The sequence below is a fragment of the Dysidea avara genome, chromosome 11, assembly GCF_963678975.1.
Source record: "Dysidea avara chromosome 11, odDysAvar1.4, whole genome shotgun sequence".
NCBI lineage: Eukaryota > Metazoa > Porifera > Demospongiae > Dictyoceratida > Dysideidae > Dysidea > Dysidea avara.
The window spans coordinates 339,549-360,213 of NC_089282.1; the positions used below are offsets into that span (position 1 = coordinate 339,549).

The following is a 20,665-nucleotide window of genomic DNA, read 5'->3' on the forward strand; positions in this document are numbered from 1 at the left end:
CATGGGTGGGGCACTGGGTACTATTATATGTGCAAGCAACTTTCTATAATTAAATAATATAGTTCTACACTCTAGGAAATCGTGCAGTTTCCCAAAAAAAAAAAAAAATTAAGCTCGTATATAGATTTAATTTATTTCTCCGGCAATCACGTGAGCATAATTCAGCAATTCTATATAGTGCTCACTGCATAATATCATGGTAAGTGAACGTGTAGTATAGCTATAGACAAGCGATAACCTTTATGTTGTAGGGTCAGCAACAAGCAGGGGGAACTGGGCAGAAGAAAGATAAAAAAGATGTTAGTGGTCACGAATACGGTATAGTGGTAGTTGATAACTGTTAATATTTGTGGTAGGAGAAGAAACGAAAATTCGAGAAGCCATTGCCTACTCACATTGGGAAGAAGAAGCGAATACGCGGCCCTGATGCGGCTAATAAGCTACCACAAGGTATGTCACTGTCACTATAGGGGTAATGATAACACACTACCCCCCTAGTTACACCACACAGCAGGTGCAGGCTACGGTTACTAAAGATGGAACGTATTAAAGATTTCTTACTAATGGAAGAAGAGTTTATACTGAACCAGGAGAGGTTGAAACCCAGCGAGGAGAAGAATGAGGTATATTGTTGTGTCACCATCACTATGGTAACAGTGTCTAACAGGAGGAGAGATCAAAGGTAGATGACTTGAGGGGAAGTCCCATGGCAGTTGGTACTCTTGAAGAGATCATTGATGAGAATCACGCCATAGTCTCCACCTCAGTTGGATCCGAGTATTATGTTGTGATCATGTCCTTTGTGGATAAGGATTTGTTGGAGCCTGGGTGTACTGTGTTACTGAATCATAAGGTGTGTCCATCTGTATGTCTGTACTGATATTCTGTCTAATTTGTGTTTATGCTATGATGTATCATGTCACTCATACCATGCTCTGACGTTATGCCAATCTGTCAACTTCATTTCATCATAGTTTCTTGTCATGTTGTTAGCTCTTGTTGTGCGCAGCTGATAATTTACCAAGAAATACAATCCTAAATTCAGCCCGTTTGGTTTCTGTACAAACACATGATCAAGCCAATGGCAACTACTCTGGTCAAATATCCATACGTGCTTCCAGCCATCATATTTTGGGTACTTGAACTCTGCCATTTTGATAGCTTTTTTTCATTTGCACCATAAACTTGTCACATGTCCAATATCCCTCTCGTGCTTCCCCATATTCGAATAGGCACCTTGCTTGCATTTGCTAAATTGGTTATTCTTTAACTAACATTTTATGATGATTTGATTATGTGGTTAACTTCAGTGAAGGATGTTCTTCCATCCCAGAACATACAATTATGAGACACATGTACCAGTATAACAAATACAACAACACAAAGCACAACATAATGACATCATTATGTATGTATGACAGTTTTGTTTTTGAGGGGTAAATTTTTTTTCTGGGTAATAATATACTATACCCCTTGAAATTTGCAGCTCAGTCAAAATAGTATTGTAATACATTAAAGATTCTGAAAAAGCGAAAATTTTTGCCCCTCAAAATTTTGGATGGTTCTTGAAAAAGTCCCACTGTACACAATAAGTGATTTTATGGAAAGAGGATGAATTTGCAAACAGTTCATTTGAATTCCACCAGGTAGTAGCTTTCTGACATTGAAATTATCCGTGCAGCCTGTTCTGTGCAGCAAAAATTATTTTTAGAATTACTTTATAATTACTACTGTTTAACTAGTTTTCTGTGACCAGAAATTCCATATTATCAACCGAGACAATTTTTCAGTTATCGTGTTTTTTTCTCTCTCTCTTTTAGCCATAATTGTAATGACAATGAATGTTTGAAGCTTTGTTTGTTTACAGTCAAAATGTTCAGTTACTAAGTTATCCCATCCCTAGCCGTATGGTGTTTTATTGGTCTAATTTGAGCACCTGATCACCCTGATCACAAGTCTACTACACTTCAAACTTGAAGTGATTGATCCAGTGGATTACTGCTGGTGGGTAGGGCTGGGCAGTATTGCTATCACAATATATCATGGTAAAAATATCATGATATTATTAATTATCACAATATTCTTTTCATATTTTGACAAGTGCTCTACCATCAAACTATGATAAAATTTACACTGATAACCCCCAAAACTGCAAAATCAGCAAAAATTTCTCCCTCGAAACAGGCTATACAGTACTACTGGACTCTTCACACTGTATGATTAACTGATTATTGTGGCAGTGAGGATGGTCAGAAACATGGAGACCACATATCCTATCACTTTATTGGTGAAAACTGTTATTGTATTATCTCTGTATTACATTTGTTGTCCACGCTGAACTGGTCTTTCACAGTTTCTCAACACTTACTGTGGTGTTCTCCATAAATACAGGTGTTATTTTTATCTGCTTTACCAGCTGGCACTGACAATGGAGACAAATCCTGTACGAGGTACTCACCACGAGCCAAGGAACTTGAGTGAAAGTCTTTATCTAAAGTGAAACAGGACAATTACCTAGAAGGTGTTTGAAAAAAATCAAACTCTAGCCTGATTTTGATCCGCAGTACCAGCCAACCGTCACACTCGGTGGTCAAACCAACTAAGTAGAGGAAGTTTTTGTTTGTTAGTATCCATTACACTCGTAGTCTGAACAGTGCTGAACAACAGATATTTGACTATTTGGTCATCATGACATTATTTGACTTGTTAACATGGTAAATACTGTGTAGCTCTGTAGTAGGCTGTAATCCTCTGTAGTAGGCTGTGATCCTCTGTAGTAGGCTGTGATCCTCTGTAGTAGGCTGTGATCCTCTGTAGTAGGCTGTGATCCTCTGTAGTAGGCTGTGATCCTCTGTAGTATGCTGTGATCCTCTGTAGTAGGCTGTGATCCTCTGTAGTAGGCTGTGATCCTCTGTAGTAGGCTGTGATCCTCTGTAGTAGGCTGTGATCCTCTGTAGTATGCTGTGATCCTCTGTAGTAGGCTGTGATCCTCTGTAGTAGGCTGTGATCCTCTGTAGTAGGCTGTGATCCTCTGTAGTAGGCTGTGATCCTCTGTAGTAGGCTGTGATCCTCTGTAGTAGGCTGTGATCCTCTGTAGTAGGCTGTGATCCTCTGTAGTAGGCTGTGATCCTCTGTAGTAGGCTGTGATCCTCTGTAGTAGGCTGTGATCCTCTGTAGTAGGCTGTGATCCTCTGTAGTAGGCTGTGATCCTCTGTAGTAGGCTGTGATCCTCTGTAGTAGGCTGTGATCCTCTGTAGTAGGCTGTGATCCTCTGTAGTAGGCTGTGATCCTCTGTAGTAGGCTGTGATCCTCTGTAGTAGGCTGTGATCCTCTGTAGTAGGCTGTGATCCTCTGTAGTAGGCTGTGATCCTCTGTAGTAGGCTGTGATCCTCTGTAGTAGGCTGTGATCCTCTGTAGTAAGCTGTGATCCTCTGTAGTAGGCTGTGATCCTCTGTAGTAGGCTGTGATCCTCTGTAGTAGGCTGTGATCCTCTGTAGTATGCTGTGATCCTCTGTAGTAGGCTGTGATCCTCTGTAGTAGGCTGTGATCCTCTGTAGTAGGCTGTGATCCTCTGTAGTAGGCTGTGATCCTCTGTAGTAGGCTGTGATCCTCTGTAGTAGGCTGTGATCCTCTGTAGTAGGCTGTGATCCTCTGTAGTAGGCTGTGATCCTCTGTAGTAGGCTGTGATCCTCTGTAGTAGGCTGTGATCCTCTGTAGTAGGCTGTGATCCTCTGTAGTAGGCTGTGATCCTCTGTAGTAGGCTGTGATCCTCTGTAGTAGGCTGTGATCCTCTGTAGTAGGCTGTGATCCTCTGTAGTAGGCTGTGATCCTCTGTAGTAGGCTGTGATCCTCTGTAGTAGGCTGTGATCCTCTGTAGTAGGCTGTGATCCTCTGTAGTAGGCTGTGATCCTCTGTAGTAGGCTGTGATCCTCTGTAGTATGCTGTGATCCTCTGTAGTAGGCTGTGATCCTCTGTAGTAGGCTGTGATCCTCTGTAGTAGGCTGTGATCCTCTGTAGTAGGCTGTGATCCTCTGTAGTAGGCTGTGATCAGATGAATAAAGCCAACCTAGAAGCTTGAGATTGTGAACAAAGTGGCATAATTAAACTGAAAAATTCTAGAGATAGAAATAGCTCTCAGGCTTACTACTCAACAAGATATCAGTACTTGTTCATGCTTAAAGAATAATCAAAATTCGGTCGTTTGTTCACTGCTATTCAAATAGTAAAAATTGCTATTCGTTTCAGTACTAGTCTGAACCTACTGTAAACATGGGAGGACATCACACAGCTGCCATTGTAACTCTAGGAAAGGGAAGGATCCATATCCAGGGGAGATCTGATTGTAGATCCAGAGAAAGGTCTACACAGGGTATTTAATCCTCTTGAAAATTGATCGAGATACTCTAATAGAGCAGTCAAATATACTCTAATAGAACACTCATGCAAATATGAAACTATTTTAAACAGATTTGTCAATATAATAAGGAACTTAGAGGATATGATCTAAAATGTTACCAAGGAAGGAATATTTCTACAGCAGGCATTGTAGCATTATGTGTGAGTGACGCTGAGCTTCTATTGCTGGCATTTTAGCTATGCATGGGAATCATACAGTACGATAGTAACTGTATAGTAGGGACCACAAAGGAGTAGGCGTGGCCCACAAAATAATATCACCCAAAAACAACCAATTTTCCCTGACGACGATGAGGCAGTATTAGTTAGGTAAAACCAAGCCCAAAAAGGTTTTCAGGTCGACCTGAAACGCTTTCAACAAGTTGTTACGGAATTTTAAAAATTATTTATGTAACAGAATTTTCTACTGACTGACTGAGTGACTGCCTGATGCCTTCAGACAAGCGTAACTCGATAACGGCTAATGCTATGGGATTGATTTTTTCACTGTTCGGTGTCGCTTCGGCCCGACAGGTGCCTTTTGGCATACCGCAGTGTGTACAATTCATTCTTCATGGACTTACCAGTGTCCTCCTTTGTGTCCCATTCAGTTTTGCTGACAGCAAAAAGTATCGATTTGGTGGTAGCACGTGATGGCTTCCCTTTGTAATGGAAACCGTCCGTATTTTTCGTAGTAGTTATTTTGATTGTAGAGGTGCTTTTTGAACAGTTCTTGATTCGTACTGCTGTGTAATGGGTTGAACATAGCTGACAATGAAGCGTAATGGATACTTCACTTTTCAGACAATAATTAACATAGCTGGGGCGCGCAGCGCCATTCAGATACGGTATGCATGGGTTCACCAGTCATAATAATTGTTTACGAAAAAGTTAACAAACAAGTACACAGAACACATTGTACACTACTCCAGCTTGTTTCAGTACTTTTTATCGATGTGCTATGGTCCCTACTCTAGTTGAAAATTCCAAATTTTTCTGTGTACTTGTTTGTATATAGGAAAGTGTACAAAACACATCCCCACTACACTTAGTTGTATCAAGTGAACTCTTGGTTGTATGTAGAGTCTGTATCTCCATGGACAGTTCAACAAATGTATTATGTCTGTTATTATCACTTGTGTTGGCTGGTGTTGGAAATATTTAGACCTCTATTACATTTTGGGAGTGTTTGTAAATCTGCGAAAATTTTATATTTAGCAACATTTGCTCAAGCTTGAAAAATTTGCTCCTCAAAATATTTAGGCTATACAGTACTTGACTACTGGACACTTCTCTTTATAAAGAAGTTGTCCTTTTTAAAGGTAAATTTATAGGATATCTTTGAGCCAACGTAATTTTTAGTTGAGTGTGTGCAAGCTATCATACATTATTCCACAGGTTCATGCAGTTATTGGAGTATTGACTGATGATACAGATCCAATGGTGTCAGTGATGAAGTTAGAGAAGGCTCCACAAGAGACTTACGCTGATATTGGAGGACTGGACAGTCAAATACAGGAGATTAAGGTGTGGTGGGTGGGGCTCCCTGGATCATGTGACTGGTACTATTGCATTTTCATGTTGATACCTGAGAAGACAGATTAAATGTATTGCACAACTTCATCAAATGTTTTAAGGGCTGTAATGTTATTACTTGAAATTAATTAAGTTGGATCCAAAGAGTATATAATGGGGAGGGTACTACTACAAGTAGCTGGATTTTAATCCCTTATGTTATTTCATTAATGAATGTGTATCTTATATTAGGAAAGTGTAGAGCTACCATTAACCCACCCGGAATATTATGAGGAGATGGGTATTAAACCCCCTAAGGGTGTTATCTTGTATGGAGCACCTGGAACTGGTGAGTGATCATGTGATCTGGGTGGGTGTGACATTTCCTGTTACAGGCAAGACGCTACTGGCTAAAGCTGTAGCCAATCAGACATCAGCAACATTTCTACGTGTCTGTGGATCAGAATTGATCCAGAAATATCTTGTAAGCCACAATGATGTGTGCTGTCATTTCATTGGCTATATTAGGGAGAGGGACCTAAACTTGTCAGAGAGCTATTCCGTGTTGCCGAGGATCACGCCCCCTCCATTGTGTTCATTGATGAAATTGATGCTATTGGAACAAAAAGGTGTGACTTACATTAGAGTTACAAATGGTCCTTATTAAAGAGCACATACAGGTATGACAGTCATTCTGGTGGGGAAAGAGAAATACAGCGAACACTTCTAGAGTTGTTGAACCAGTTAGACGGGTTTGATTCCCGTGGTGACGTAAAGGTTGTTATGGCAACAAACAGAATAGAGACCCTAGATCCTGCTTTAATCAGACCAGGTCAGTTACCACGGTGATAGTGGTCATTATTAAGAGTTATTACAGGTCGTATTGATCGTAAGATAGAGTTCCCTCTACCAGATGAGAAGACACGACGGAGAATATTCCAAATTCATACAGCTAAAATGACTCTAGCTAACGACGTTGACCTAGAAGAATACATCATGGCTAAGGATGATTTATCAGGGGCTGATGTTAAGGTGTGTGTATCCATTGAGTGCTAGAAATATTAGTATTGGCTAACCAACTGACCCACAAAAGCCTGTATAGCAGGGAACCTTGGTCCTTGCAAGATCCATTTTTAGTTGGACAAAGTCCTTAATCTTCCAAAAAGGCTAGCCAGTTTTTGACTATTTCTAGCATTGTCACATGATGTCATGTGATCCCCTTATCCCCCAGGCTATCTGCACGGAGGCGGGGCTACTAGCTCTGAGGGATCGCAGAATGAAGGTGAACAATGAAGACTTCAAGAAGGCTAAAGAAAATGTACTGTATAGAAAAACCAAAGACGCCCCAGAGGGTCTCTATTTATAGGAACGAATTTATTACTAAAACCCATAATCGATCTTAACGAACGTATTCATACGTGGCGCGTTAGCAGTTACTGCAAGTTCAGGGGTTATTGCTGAGGGAGTAGCGAGTGAACAAATTGCTGTAGTAGCATTACAGTGGGGAGTAACTAAGGTATGATATTTCGTAGTGTTGTGGAGTATTTGGCTGTCTTCGCTACGGAATTTGACCTCTTGTGAGAGGTAATGGCCCGTATTATGAGGTGTATTTTACAGTATAAGAACAAATGGTGTGTTCTCTGAAGAATAGTACAGTTACCATTAATGAGGGGGGTATCCCCTGTAAATGCTTCGTTGTGGTAGGGTCTCCTCTTTTTAAGGTTTCACACAGGCTCTTGTTGTGAACACGGTCAACAGTAAAGGACCACAAAATTGCTCTACAGTGGGTCAAGGGTCAACACGAGACTAACAGATCAAAACTCTGAATTGAAAACCATATGTATTTAAAACCAGATTTATTTAACTCACAAGACATAAGAATCTCCATCAAGTTGTTACAAAGTTCTATCAGACATTTCATTGTATTTTTCACAGCTACCTACAGCATGTATCTAGGTGACAGCCCCTTGCTTTTGTGTCATTACTTGTAAATGTATTTCCTTACCACTCTCTGATGTTCCCTTGTTACCACTGATGGAGTAACTGGAGCATACAAACACCATCTATATGACAACTCCATTGAGTGATAGTGTTAGTCTTCTCTCATACAATTGTACCTACTGTATTTTAGGGATGTCACAACACAGAAATTTTTATGTTACATCGCGACATGCCATGTCTTTTTACAAACTAGCAAAACGTGTTTCCTATGAATTCCACAAAATGTCAATACTTTAAATTCAAGTGTCTCATCCCATTGTTTAATTTTGTACTTAAAGTAGTAAAATTGTGTGCTTGCTATATCACCCTGTGAATATCAGTTCAGTGAGTTGACCCCTTTTCATCCTTCAACTCAGTGGAGTTACACATGTTATCATCCCATGTCCAAATATGTCACCTTGTGTTGTGGAATATGGTGTGTCAGAGGAGGTTGGAAGCTAATAAAATTTTTTTATGTTACTAGATTGTAAGGTGGGTTGATTGGTGGTTGTGATACTCATTTTTAACCTGTGGTGTTGCTATTATTCATATGGAAGTTTTCTTAATCTTTCTAGTCTCATGTGATCCCAACTAGGGCACATGCCACTACAGTCTTAGTGAAGTACACTGCATACGATGACTTCTTGGGTGTTTATTCATTCTGTTTTCTCAAGTGAGACTCCTCCCTCTATCTTCCTAGCTTGTCAACAAATTTACTGCATCCTTGGCCTGGCATGAGATCTCGTGTGATTTATATGCAGCCCGGGTTCAAAAAATAAACTAATGAATGCATTATTGTTGTACCACAATGGTTCGTCTGTTAAGTACAGTACAAGATATCGGCATTGTTTTATTAGTGTTCAGGTGGCCAAGGGTAAAAGTATTTCCATGTGGATATTACCAATCTGCCAAATCAAATGCTCACCAATTGAACATCAATATAATTCTAACATATCGGCTGCTTGTTTACCAATCTGATAATATGAAATCTTCAGGCTTAACAATCTTTAATGTTGAGATATAACTTCTGAAAAGGCTGGTCATAGTGTTGACAGCTGAAGTGTCAGGATAAAATGTGTGGATTATAGGACATGTGATTATCACATGATTGAAGGGGAGGTGAATACCTGAAAGTGCATACCATAATTTGCTTTATTTTCATGCAAAAATGTTTTCGTATAATTTACGTGAATGACTGCTCTATTAGAGTAGTTTGATCTTATGTAAAAGTTTTGTGTAAGAAATTTTTGTACAAGTTTTGCATGTATTTTACAATGAAAGAAAATGCAAATTACAGTAATGTTCTTATTAGCATACCACATTGCTCACTGTTACTCTATCACAATTTGATAAATGCTACTATAAGCCTGTACATGTCAGCTATGTTAATTTATATATACTCATTGTTGATACACAAAAATTGTACAGTCTAACAGTTCATTGTTTCAGTATTTGAAGCAGTATACGATATAACTAACAGTGTTGCAGTAGTGTCACTTTCAACAGCTTGACCACTGGTAGCTTTTAATTCACTCCTTTCTTCTTCAAGGCATCCCCGCCTTTTCTGGCAGTCTTAGCGATCACTTTTCTTCACATCACTCTTACCATCACTACTTTCCCTTCTTAGGAGACATTTTCTACATACAGGGTCCCACTTGGAAGGGTCCAGTAACAAAGTTTGTTCACACTGATCTGTGTAGGTGTAGTGTATGAAAACTGCCACATGTCTGTAATAATAATAACAGTATCCATAGCAACAACATGTCATGTTGGTAGTTGAATTGTTAAATAATTATTAGTGCAACATGTGGTATGTAAAGGGCAGAAATTTCTATTTTTGTGTTTTTTTTTTACTACTGTGTAATAAGCTCCTTGGAAATGTTTATCATCAACAGGGCTATGCTTTGTGTGTCTGTAAAACTGTTTTATACAAAATATTACTAGCAGCCCCACCGTGGGACTCGTATGACATGATATATGGTTTGTCCTTTAGAATATGTAGTATTGATCTCTACTGACTGCTCTATTAGAATATATCAATTTTTACAAGTACAAGGGATAAAATAAGAGTGGGGGGCTGTAGCCCCCCTGTTGCTATGCCTATGGGCTGTAGCCCCCCTGTTGCTATGCCTATGGGCTGTAGCCCCCCTGTTGCTATGCCTATGTTTATAGTGTGTCTGACATCTGTCATGGTCTGTGCCTTGTGTTTGCCTTTTGTCTCCACTTCAAGTGGTCCTCATTTTCTGTATCTACAAGAGGATGGTATTTAGATAGTATTTAGATGGTATTTAGATGGTATTTAGATGCCCCAAAAAATGTTTGAAATTTTTCAGAGTACTGTATACTGCAAATATTTTTGATGAATTGGTAAAACAGAATATACTAAATGAGAGGGAATGAGTTGCAATACAAATCATCAAAATATTCCCTGTTAAACTTTTGTGCTGTAAAAATAGCTACAATCAGTACAGATAACAGAGTATGGTGACCATGCCTATCATGGAGATCAATACACTCTAATAAAGCAGTCACCCTAATACCATATTCAATAGAAGTCTGTATACTATAGCAGTAAACAAACTGGTATAATCAATGAAGCAGGCATCCAGCAATAAAAAGTACTGAAACAAGAAAAAAAGCTATGTATGAACTTTCTACTTTTGCACTGAAAAATTATAATGACATGTCAATGTAGGGATTTTATCAATATCAAGTGTGCATAATAATATAATAGAGATATTAGAGAATAATAGAAGACTATTATTATGTACTCTTGTTGATACTGTACAACAAACGATAGGAATGGGATTTAGTATAGGCGGTGGAGACGGGGGGCCATGGGCCCCCCCCCCCCCATCCACTTTTATGGGGCACTGTTTGCAAGAAAAGATTGAGATACTCTAATAGAACAGTCAGGATCTGGATACCCTAATAGAGCAGTCACAGTATTCAGAGAAGCAGTGTAGTAAGTTACTTAGCTACGTATGTGTAGTTATAAATAAGGAGATATAATTGGTGGAGAGCAGGCTGTGACCTTTCTTTTTTTTTTTTTTTTTTTTGGTCTTCAACTTACAACTGGCCTGGCCCCCTCACTCTTTGGCCTGCTCCACCACCCCTGGGATTTAGTAAGTGACAAGACAGGAAACATTAGCACTCAATTACCATAAATAGTTTATTTGATGACAACATCTAATTTACTATTAACCACTACAATATATTTGGTATCAACAGTTCAGTATTGAGCGGTATATAGAGTATTGTTAATACCTCAGTATGACTAAATATAGGTATATTAGAGTACCATGTAATAATCTTATTTCTTTAATTACTTTTTATCGTTTGGATATCATTAACAACCCTTTGATGTGTGATTACACTACCAAATATGGCACCAGGTGTTAAGGTGTATTTATTAGTTAGGAAAGTAATGTGTTGTGTTGAGAAGGTGTTTATAAGGTAACCTTAACTGCTGAGGAGGGTGATTGTACTTCTTATTTGTGTGATCTCTAAGAAATGTTGAACTATTAACACTCTCAGAGTACAATAATTAAGATAATAAGATTATTGATAAGTATCAATGCATTTATCGTTATCGTGGTAGTTTCATTATCATAATAGTAAATTTCTGCATACTCTACAAGACCCCAATCTACACGATAACAGTTATGTGATTCTTGTGACATTTTGTGGGTGACAATTTGCAGGTAGTGTTCTTGATAAAAGTTATAGCTTAACAGTAACGTGCAATATACATCTCAAAAGGCTAAATATTCCTGTGGGGCCCAGATCCCCTAGAAGGCACATGTTCCACATACTGAGCCTTACATATTATACAAATTGTATCTACCCCCTGCCTAGCCCCCTCATTTTAGATTTTATTGCTACACCTCAGGCTATAAGTTAGTTCAGACATACGATGGTAATCATCTCCAGCCTTGACTTTAGTTCAGGTAGGCAGGTACAATCAAAATTGTGTTTTGGCATTTTAACACTTTTATGTTAGATACGATACTTTTCATTGCAGAAAATGTTCCTATGGTGTTCTTTTGTGGCAGTGTTTTGGCGAGTGCCTTTAATTGTGGGTGGGGGGTGGGGATCTGTACTATACAGTACTACCATATTGTATTGTGATTGTGTGACATCATGTGACTGATCATGTGATCCACAGGATGGGTGTGTCATCCAGCCACAGCTTAGCTGACTTGAAGGATAATGCATTGCTATGCCAACTGGTTGGTCCAACACCTGTTGCCCCCGATGACAACTTCTGGGAGGAGTTACTACAATTCTCATTTAGCCCACCCACCAGCAGGTAACTATAGTAACAGGATCACTATACCTTATATGGTTGTTGTCATATAGTGCTGATGCTCGTTTATTAGAAGAAGCAACACTGCCACTTTGTAAACAACTAGGTTAGTTGTTGTCATGGAGATGTAATGTGTAACATATGACATGTTCACCAGAGGATCACGCTTCTTCATCTGGTAACCTTGGCAACCTGGTGAAGAAATTTGTAGAAAGGGTTAGGCTATTGACAGATGAGACTAAATGTGAAAAGTGGGTATTCCCCTGGTGATTACATTAGATGACATAATGCTCACCATAGCAACCTGTTCACATGGCACACTCACAATTGTCTATTTGTATTGAGATCATTATTGAAGCATCTTATCCAGTCCCTGCCAGAACATCATGTGATCCAGCTATTGGAGGCATGTCCTCTGTCAACCGATGCCTCATCATTACCAGGGCAACAAGAGACTGAGGCTAGTCCAGTGGTTGTCAAGGAGACAACCCCTGTGAGAGGTACACCAAGGGACACACCCACATCACCATCACATGATACTAAAAGTGGGTTTGGTCATGTTATTGTATTAACAAGCCATGCCTCCCTGCAGACCAGCCAATCACAGAAGAGCTAGTTGACTCATTGATCTTAATATTAAGTGAAGTTCCTTTGATGTGAGTTACTGTATTGTGATTGGTTGATTGTACAATAGACACCTCTGTAGTGGACATTTTGTACAATTAGGGCCTTTTAGAGTGCAATAAAAAGGTTGTCCTCTTTCAGAGGTAAAAATATTTGTAGCCATATGGACCAACAGCTTTGTTATTGTGGTGTATTGTGTCCTTATTTGAAGGGTTTGTTAATAGTGATGTCACATGACAACATCATGGTGTACTGTTTCTAGTCCATTCACCTATGATATTCATGTGGAGGCTAGCCACACCCTCCTAGTGTTGCTGTCTGGTCAGATGTTTGCTACTGCACCTTCCAGCCCCTCCCCCTTCCTGCAACATGTGATGGCAACACATGCGTAAGCTGATCAATATTGTTGGGTTTAATATGTGAGGTCCAAGCAACTAATATTGTGTCTCCTGGTTGTGGGACAAGAGGGATATTCTCAGGAAATTATCGTATTTTTTAGGTAGCTTAGTGTTTCAAAAATTTTGTATCAATTGAAAATATTTCTATATAATATTTCTCACAAATTTGGACCTTGTATATAATCCACTATATTGTAGTATGTGTGTTGACCTGAGTACTTGTAAACCTCATTGAAATGAAAAATGCGTTTTCTCCAATTGGTCAAGTGTTAATAACTCACTTGTTGTTGCTTTTTATTTACAAAACACTTGGAGTTTTACTCACATGAAACATTGTGATCTGAAGAATCATGTGGTTATCAATGTGATTTAAAGTGTTATGGAAACACTAGGGCTTGTGTGAATGTGAATGAAGTATAGGTGACACATCTTCCCCACCCCTTCCCTCTCACAGCGACAGAGCTAGCCTACTGATACACACACTACTCAACCACTTCATGTTAAGGCCACTCGCACCACCCGACAACTTCAGGACACACTCCAAGGGTTTCATATCATCTCTTACATGTAAGTTTATTGTGTGTTACCATGGTGATGTGTGATGTCATATTACTTCATCCAGCCGGCCTGTTGTCACTGGTTCTACCAATCAGAAACAGCAGCACCAGCGACAGTGAAGTCTCCCCATTGGCTGAAAAGGCCTTGCTGTTGCTATTAGTTTTAACCAATCACTGCACTCAGAGCAGCCACGTCTTTAACCCATATCGGAAGGCATTGTTTGGCTTCACTGACAAAAGAGGTAATAACACCTAATTAGTAGCCACTGTGACTTTTAACTAGTATCTTACAGATAACAAAGTTATAATGTCAGGAAGAGCATTTGGAGTTAGCCTGGAACAGTTGTACCATGCTGTGTGTCAGTAAGTGTATCACATGAGCCATGTGTCAGTAAGTGTATCACATGAGCTGTGTGGGTATGGGCTGCTATTTTAGCATAATATCATAATCTGCTTTTTTGTTGTTTAAAAGTCATGCAAAAATTTCTTATATGAAAATATTTGCAAAAGATTGAGATATTCTAATAGAGCAGTCATTCATGTAAATCATACAAAAATATATTTTTTTGCACGAAAATAAAGCCAATTATGGTAGACCATCAGATTAAATGACCTGTTCAATTAGAGAACTTACAACAAAGTTGTGTATGATAAACACAAATTGATGGTTTGTAACAATTCACTTATCTACAGGTGTAAGATGGCCTGACACCATTGGGGTTATGATCTGTAATACTCAAAATTGTATTATAATATTACTACTGGTACTAGGTCCTAAGGGACCAGTGGTACTGAAGTGTAGCTACCTACCAGGTGGTGGCTGATCATGTCATATGTGTCACCAGATCCCTTACAAACCTTCTTAGCACAACACATTACTTTCCTAGCTAGTAAACAACCCTTAACACCTGGTGCCATATTTGGTAGTGTAATCACACATCAAAGGGTTGTGATGGGTGATTAACCTCTACTAAGTACTTATTGTACTTGAGTCAAACACCCTAGTGATAACATATTCCATATATAGACACCTTGACAACGAGGAGACTACACTGTTGCTATACCTACTTCTCCATGGCAACAACAACATGGCGACGTTTATATTATCACGTTCAGATATTGATCTCTTAGTAAGTGACCTTTATATTAGTAACCTCTATATAGTGACCTTATTATCAGGTACTTCCCCTATTACGTAACCTTTACACATGTGATGGTCTCAATTCTCACTATATTTACATGATGTTGATTATACTACTAATACTAAGCCAGGATGACTGCTTCAATAAGACCATCCATGAAGTGGTGAGTATGGGTGTGTCACCATTACTGTATAAAGGCTGTGTGTAGTGTGTGTGTGTGTGTGTGTGTGTGTGTGTGTGTGTGTGTGTGTGTGTGCATGTGTGTTGTGTTGTGTTCAACAAAACCATCCATGAAATGGTGTGCATATCATCAGAGTAGTGACTGCTCTATTAGAGTAAAATGTGGCCCAATTGCTTCATAGTGTACAGTTTTTATTACATGTAAAGTATATCTACCATTTGGTTACCTGTGCTAGTGGAGGATGACAGCCTGATACTAAAGGGAGGGAGTGGAGGAGGCAAACGAAAAAAATGCAGTGTGTCCCCCCCCCCCCCCCCCCACCCCCCCCCACGCACACACACACATTTGCCAATAATAGTATGATGTGTATTGCATGCTGTGTTGTGTGTGTGTTGTGTTACTGCTTTAGTCAGACCATATTTGGTAGTGTGACCAGATATCAGGAACACATCCAATCCTAGCAAGGGAGCATGTAACTTGGTGAACAGCAAAATTCAACATGGTTGCCATGTATTATAAAAGCATTCCTTTATCAAGACATTATACAGTGGTACATACTTGAGAATGTCGTGTTACCAGCATGATGAAGTGAAGCTATGGAAATAAAGTAGAAATGGTAGCACAGTCATGGCAGGATATCCTTTCTGCATTTGCTATTGATATGAAAGTACTCCTGTGGACTATACCAAACTGTTCTTCAACTTGATGGCCTCTCTATCGAAGCTGCTTCACTGGCTTCACACAAAAGGATGGAGTAGTGACCCACTCAGTGTGTCCCTGTTGTGTGTAAGAATGATGTATCAAATGATATTCATCACCGACACCATGTTTGAACTTCAGCCTGTAATGTTAGTAGTGTATGGAGTTTCCTTGTCTGTCCATAGGAATTGATGCGTTCCTGGTAATAGTGTAGCTTGGGGTAGGGCCCAAATGAACGTGGGTTCAAACATTTGTTAGCTAAAAGTGTCAGGTATCTTTTGAGTTTTAACTCATACCTAGTGTATGTCACACAATGGGGGGGTTTAGTCAATACTTGTAAGAAGAGATGAGATAGTCTAATGGAACGGTCAATTATTCTAACAGAGCAGTCACATTTATAATGCTGTTTATCTCATTCTGACAAATGATAATGTAATGTTGTATACTTCAAATTCCATTGTGTAACTTTCATAGCCAACCCCAACTGCCCCTCCACTCTTTAGCCACCCACTGAGTTAGCAATACCACACACCTTGTGCTCAACTTTCTTCACATGTTAAGTATTTACACTAACTCAGAATTGCAAAACTTCTTGTATGCCGTTCCTTGGTGTAAAGTTTGAAGAACCCTTTACCACAATGTGTTTGGACCACTGCAATATTATCAGCGTGCGTGCGTGCGTGCGTGCGTGCGTGCGTGCGTGCGTGCGTGCGTGCGTGCGTGCGTGCGTGCATGATAAATCTATTTCAGATTGTACTCAGCCATACCACTTCACTTCTTTTTAACTGTGGTTTCTGTTATTATTCAGTTCAACAGATTGTACTGTTCCATCCTCTCTACAGATGTTATCCAAGGTGGCATGGTATGACTCAAGGACGTCACTTAGTCAAATTTCATTGGGTAGTTTAATGGTGATGGTTGTGATTAATACAATGCAGATTAATATAACTCAAATGAGGGTGAGCATTGTATAGAAGTGTGCTCTAATATGATATCATATGACATCATCATTTTACAGGACAAATACTTACACACTAACTGTCTAGCAGCTCTAGCTAACATGTCATCAAGATTTCATTCCTTACACCTTCATGCTGCACAGAAGATCATGAGGTATGTCACCATTACCCCTTGTGTGTGTTACTATTACCCCCCCACACTCCCCCACACTCGTGTGTAACTTGTGGTGTCGCCATTACCCCCTGTGTATCCCCCAGCCTGTTCAAGATACTAGCCAAGAAGCATAACAAGATCACGGTGAAGTTGAAGGAGTTGCCGAGTGCTCCAGCTGAGAACCAGGACTGTGTAAGAACTACCACACCCTAACCACACCTCCTTCTTACCCATCCCCTCAGGCTACAGACTTGTTGATCGTCGAGGAGGTGTTGAGGATGGTACTAGAAGTTGTTAATTGTTGTCTAACTCACAATCTCCATAACAACCCTCACCTTGTTTACTCATTGCTCTACCAGAGAGAATTATTTGAGCCATTCAGATCACATCCTTCCCTAGTTGACATCCTACATAACATTGATACTGTAAGTCCATCACCAGTATGTAATGTTAGTATGATACCACTAAGGGAGTAGTATTAGTATTAATGGACAATGTACAAACAATATAGTTACTGTCCATATTCAATGTTGAATCAGCAATATTCAGTTAATGTCTTAATGTGTTTATGATAATGTTGAGCATGAGGGCTCCCTCCTCAGAATGATATCTCACCAAAATTATCTAATGGAACACTCAAATGCTCTAATACAGCAGTCAAGTGCCTTGTTAAACGTATTTCTAAAAGTAGTCTAAAATGAAAAATATGTATATATATATTGCCTACCACAGGAATCGTACCAGTTGGTATCTTACCACTGTACCAAGTGTTTGCTGGCATATAGTAAATGCTGAGGTACAATTTGAAGCATTTACCAACTGTTTAGTCTAAAGTATTTAAAGCCATTAAATTTGCCAGGTAATTTGCCAAATGTTTTAACTAATTGGAAATGGCCAACTATTATTTCCAGTACTAGTGGGTGTGGCTATGTTTTGCTCATGCTATCTTACAGGTGATATCATTCTTTGCCTCCAAGTTGGAGAAGGAGGGACAAGGTCATGTGATCTCATCAGCTGGAGTACTAGACCTCATTGTACAAGCATCCAAGACATGGCCTCGTGATCGACTACGGGTATGTGAGATAACCACTTTGCCTGCCTCATTGATAGTTGTATTGCCTGTTTTAAATTTCAAAATCATTTTCTCTCTACTGCTACAAAGAGTATCTAATGAGGAGCCTCATTATATACTCATTGTTATCTGAAAGTATTGTTACCTGTTTAATGTAGACCAAACCAGATAGTGACTTGATCACCAGATAACTTGTAGTATAGGGATAGTGTTAACCACCACAGCCTGAAATATGGAATTATCTCTACGGCCTGCCCAATGGTTTTGTATTTGAACAAGCCCATATTTGCTAAAGACATTTTAGCCTATAGGTAATATTTCAAGCCTCTTAACTCACTTGTTACTCTTATCAAAGTGTCTTTTTGATAAACATTCTGTCATTGAAAGGCTTCACACTGCTACTGGGATAACAAGGGCTTGAGTAAACATGATATTGTGCATGTGATATCAGCCCCACCCATCTGTTATCCTCTGCAGCAATTTCCAGAGCTCAAGTTCAAGTATGTTGAAGAGGACCACCCTGAGGAGTTCTTCATCCCTTATGTGTGGATGTTGATCCATACTCGATCCAGCCTCTACTGGCCATCAAGGAATATTAGATTACGTCATAACAGCAGTGATTCTGATCATACTACTACTCCAGTAAGTGAAGGAGTGGCTTGTAGTATGGTCTGATGTGAAACTTGTTGGGTTATAGTGTGGGTCAGGTGATCACTTTGTTGTGCTAAGCTAGTGCAGTAATCTGCAGATGGCCATTATCACTAATGGATACTACACCAGTAGGCCTGTTTGATTGTTATAAGATATCAATTTACTATTGGATATTCTAGATATCTTATAGGATATCTTACAGGATATCTTAGTGAAATTGTGAACGTTATAACACACAATCATTGAACATTCTTACGGGAGAAATCAAATGTTTTGTTATAGTAAAGTTTACTCTGTAGCTGATTTGTTAAGTAACAATTACCCATTTAGTCTTATGGGATATGGTGATTATTGTCACAGCTTCACATTGGATCACATATGGTTAACTTTAGGTTTGAGTGATACAGGAGTTATAGACACTTATGTCAAGTAGAGCTTTGCCGAGTTGTAACATCTAAATCATACACTGCACTACACATGTGCACATACACACACCCACACCACACATGTACACGCTACTCGCACACTCACACACTACATACACAACACACACATACACCACACACACCACACACACACACACACACACACTGCACACACACACACACACTTCACACACACACACTTCACACACACACACACACACACACACACACACACACACACACACACACTTCACACACACACACACACACACACACACTGCACACACACACACACACACACACACACACACACACACACACACACACACACACACACACACACACACACACACACACACACACACACACACTGCACACACACACACACACTGCACACACACACACACACACTGCACACACACACACACACACACACACACACACACACACACACACACACACACACACACTACACACTGCACACACACACACACACTGCACACACACACACACACACACTGCACACACACACACACACACACGCACACACACACACACTGCACACTACACACACACGCACGCACGCACACACAAACACTACACACGCACGCACGCACGCACACACAAACACTACACACACACTACACATACACAACAGATCTTGTTGTATATGTTAAAATGTCTGTTACTGGGGTCCTCCATACTCACAGACAAGCAACCTATTACAATTCACTTACCACACACAACCAAATGACTAACTCAATGGATAAATGTGTGTGGTTCAACCAACTCTTATTAGGTGTTAAACAAACACGATCGTCAAGCAATTCTTATTGGTTGATTTTATTTTCAAAACAGCCCAATGAGTTTCACATCGAGCCATTACATACTAGTCTTACCTGTTAAACTGGTTTGTTTCATGGTGACATTAAGAGCATAACATGTACTGGAACCAGGACCAGTGTAATATAGACACCTGGGGACCAGTGTAATATGAACACCTTGGGACCAGTGTAATATGGACACCTGGGGACCAGTGTAATATGGACACCTGGGGACCAGTGTAATATGGACACCTTGGGACCAGTGTAATATGAACACCTGGGGACCAGTGTAATATGAACACCTGGGGACCAGTGTAATATGGACACCTGGGGACCAGTGTAATATGAACACCTTGGGACCAGTGTAATATGGACACCTTGGGACCAGTGTAATATGGACACCTTGGGACCAGTGTAATATGAACACCTGGGGACCAGTGTAATGTGGACACCTCGGGGTAATCTCGGGACCAGCCAATAATGTCCTGATCATCAAGGTGTCCTGATCATCAAGGTGTCCTGATTTTCCAGGTCAGTTTATGTACTAAGGGATACTTTGGGTCTTATTAATTATGGTTCCAAGTGTAGAGAGATGTTGTTACATAACATAATGTTTTTATATGACATATTGTGTTGTTATAGGAACCACAGCAGTGACACTGGTGGACACTACACATACACGAACAGACTCGTCATCATTACACTAATTCGTGGGAATCATGTTAATATTAATTTGATAAAGTGTCTGTAGTTAACCACGTCCAGCCAGTGTTGTGGTTA

General features: G+C 39.7%; 1 protein-coding gene and 1 pseudogene across 1 annotated transcript; both read left to right on the forward strand.

Moving 5' to 3' along the window:
• The first annotated feature begins 119 nt into the window (after nucleotides 1-119).
• LOC136238222 (26S proteasome regulatory subunit 4) lies at nucleotides 120-7,317 on the forward strand. The gene is made up of 12 exons (XM_066028578.1): nucleotides 120-199; nucleotides 252-299; nucleotides 357-450; nucleotides 499-623; nucleotides 668-853; nucleotides 5,794-5,922; nucleotides 6,163-6,259; nucleotides 6,306-6,394; nucleotides 6,439-6,539; nucleotides 6,591-6,742; nucleotides 6,788-6,942; nucleotides 7,142-7,317. Exons 1-12 carry the CDS (start codon nucleotides 197-199, stop codon nucleotides 7,274-7,276), a joined length of 1,314 nt encoding a protein of 437 aa, XP_065884650.1. The 5' UTR covers nucleotides 120-196; the 3' UTR covers nucleotides 7,277-7,317.
• LOC136238215 (dymeclin-like) lies at nucleotides 7,299-20,640 on the forward strand (annotated as a pseudogene).
• The last annotated feature ends 25 nt before the right edge of the window (nucleotides 20,641-20,665 follow it).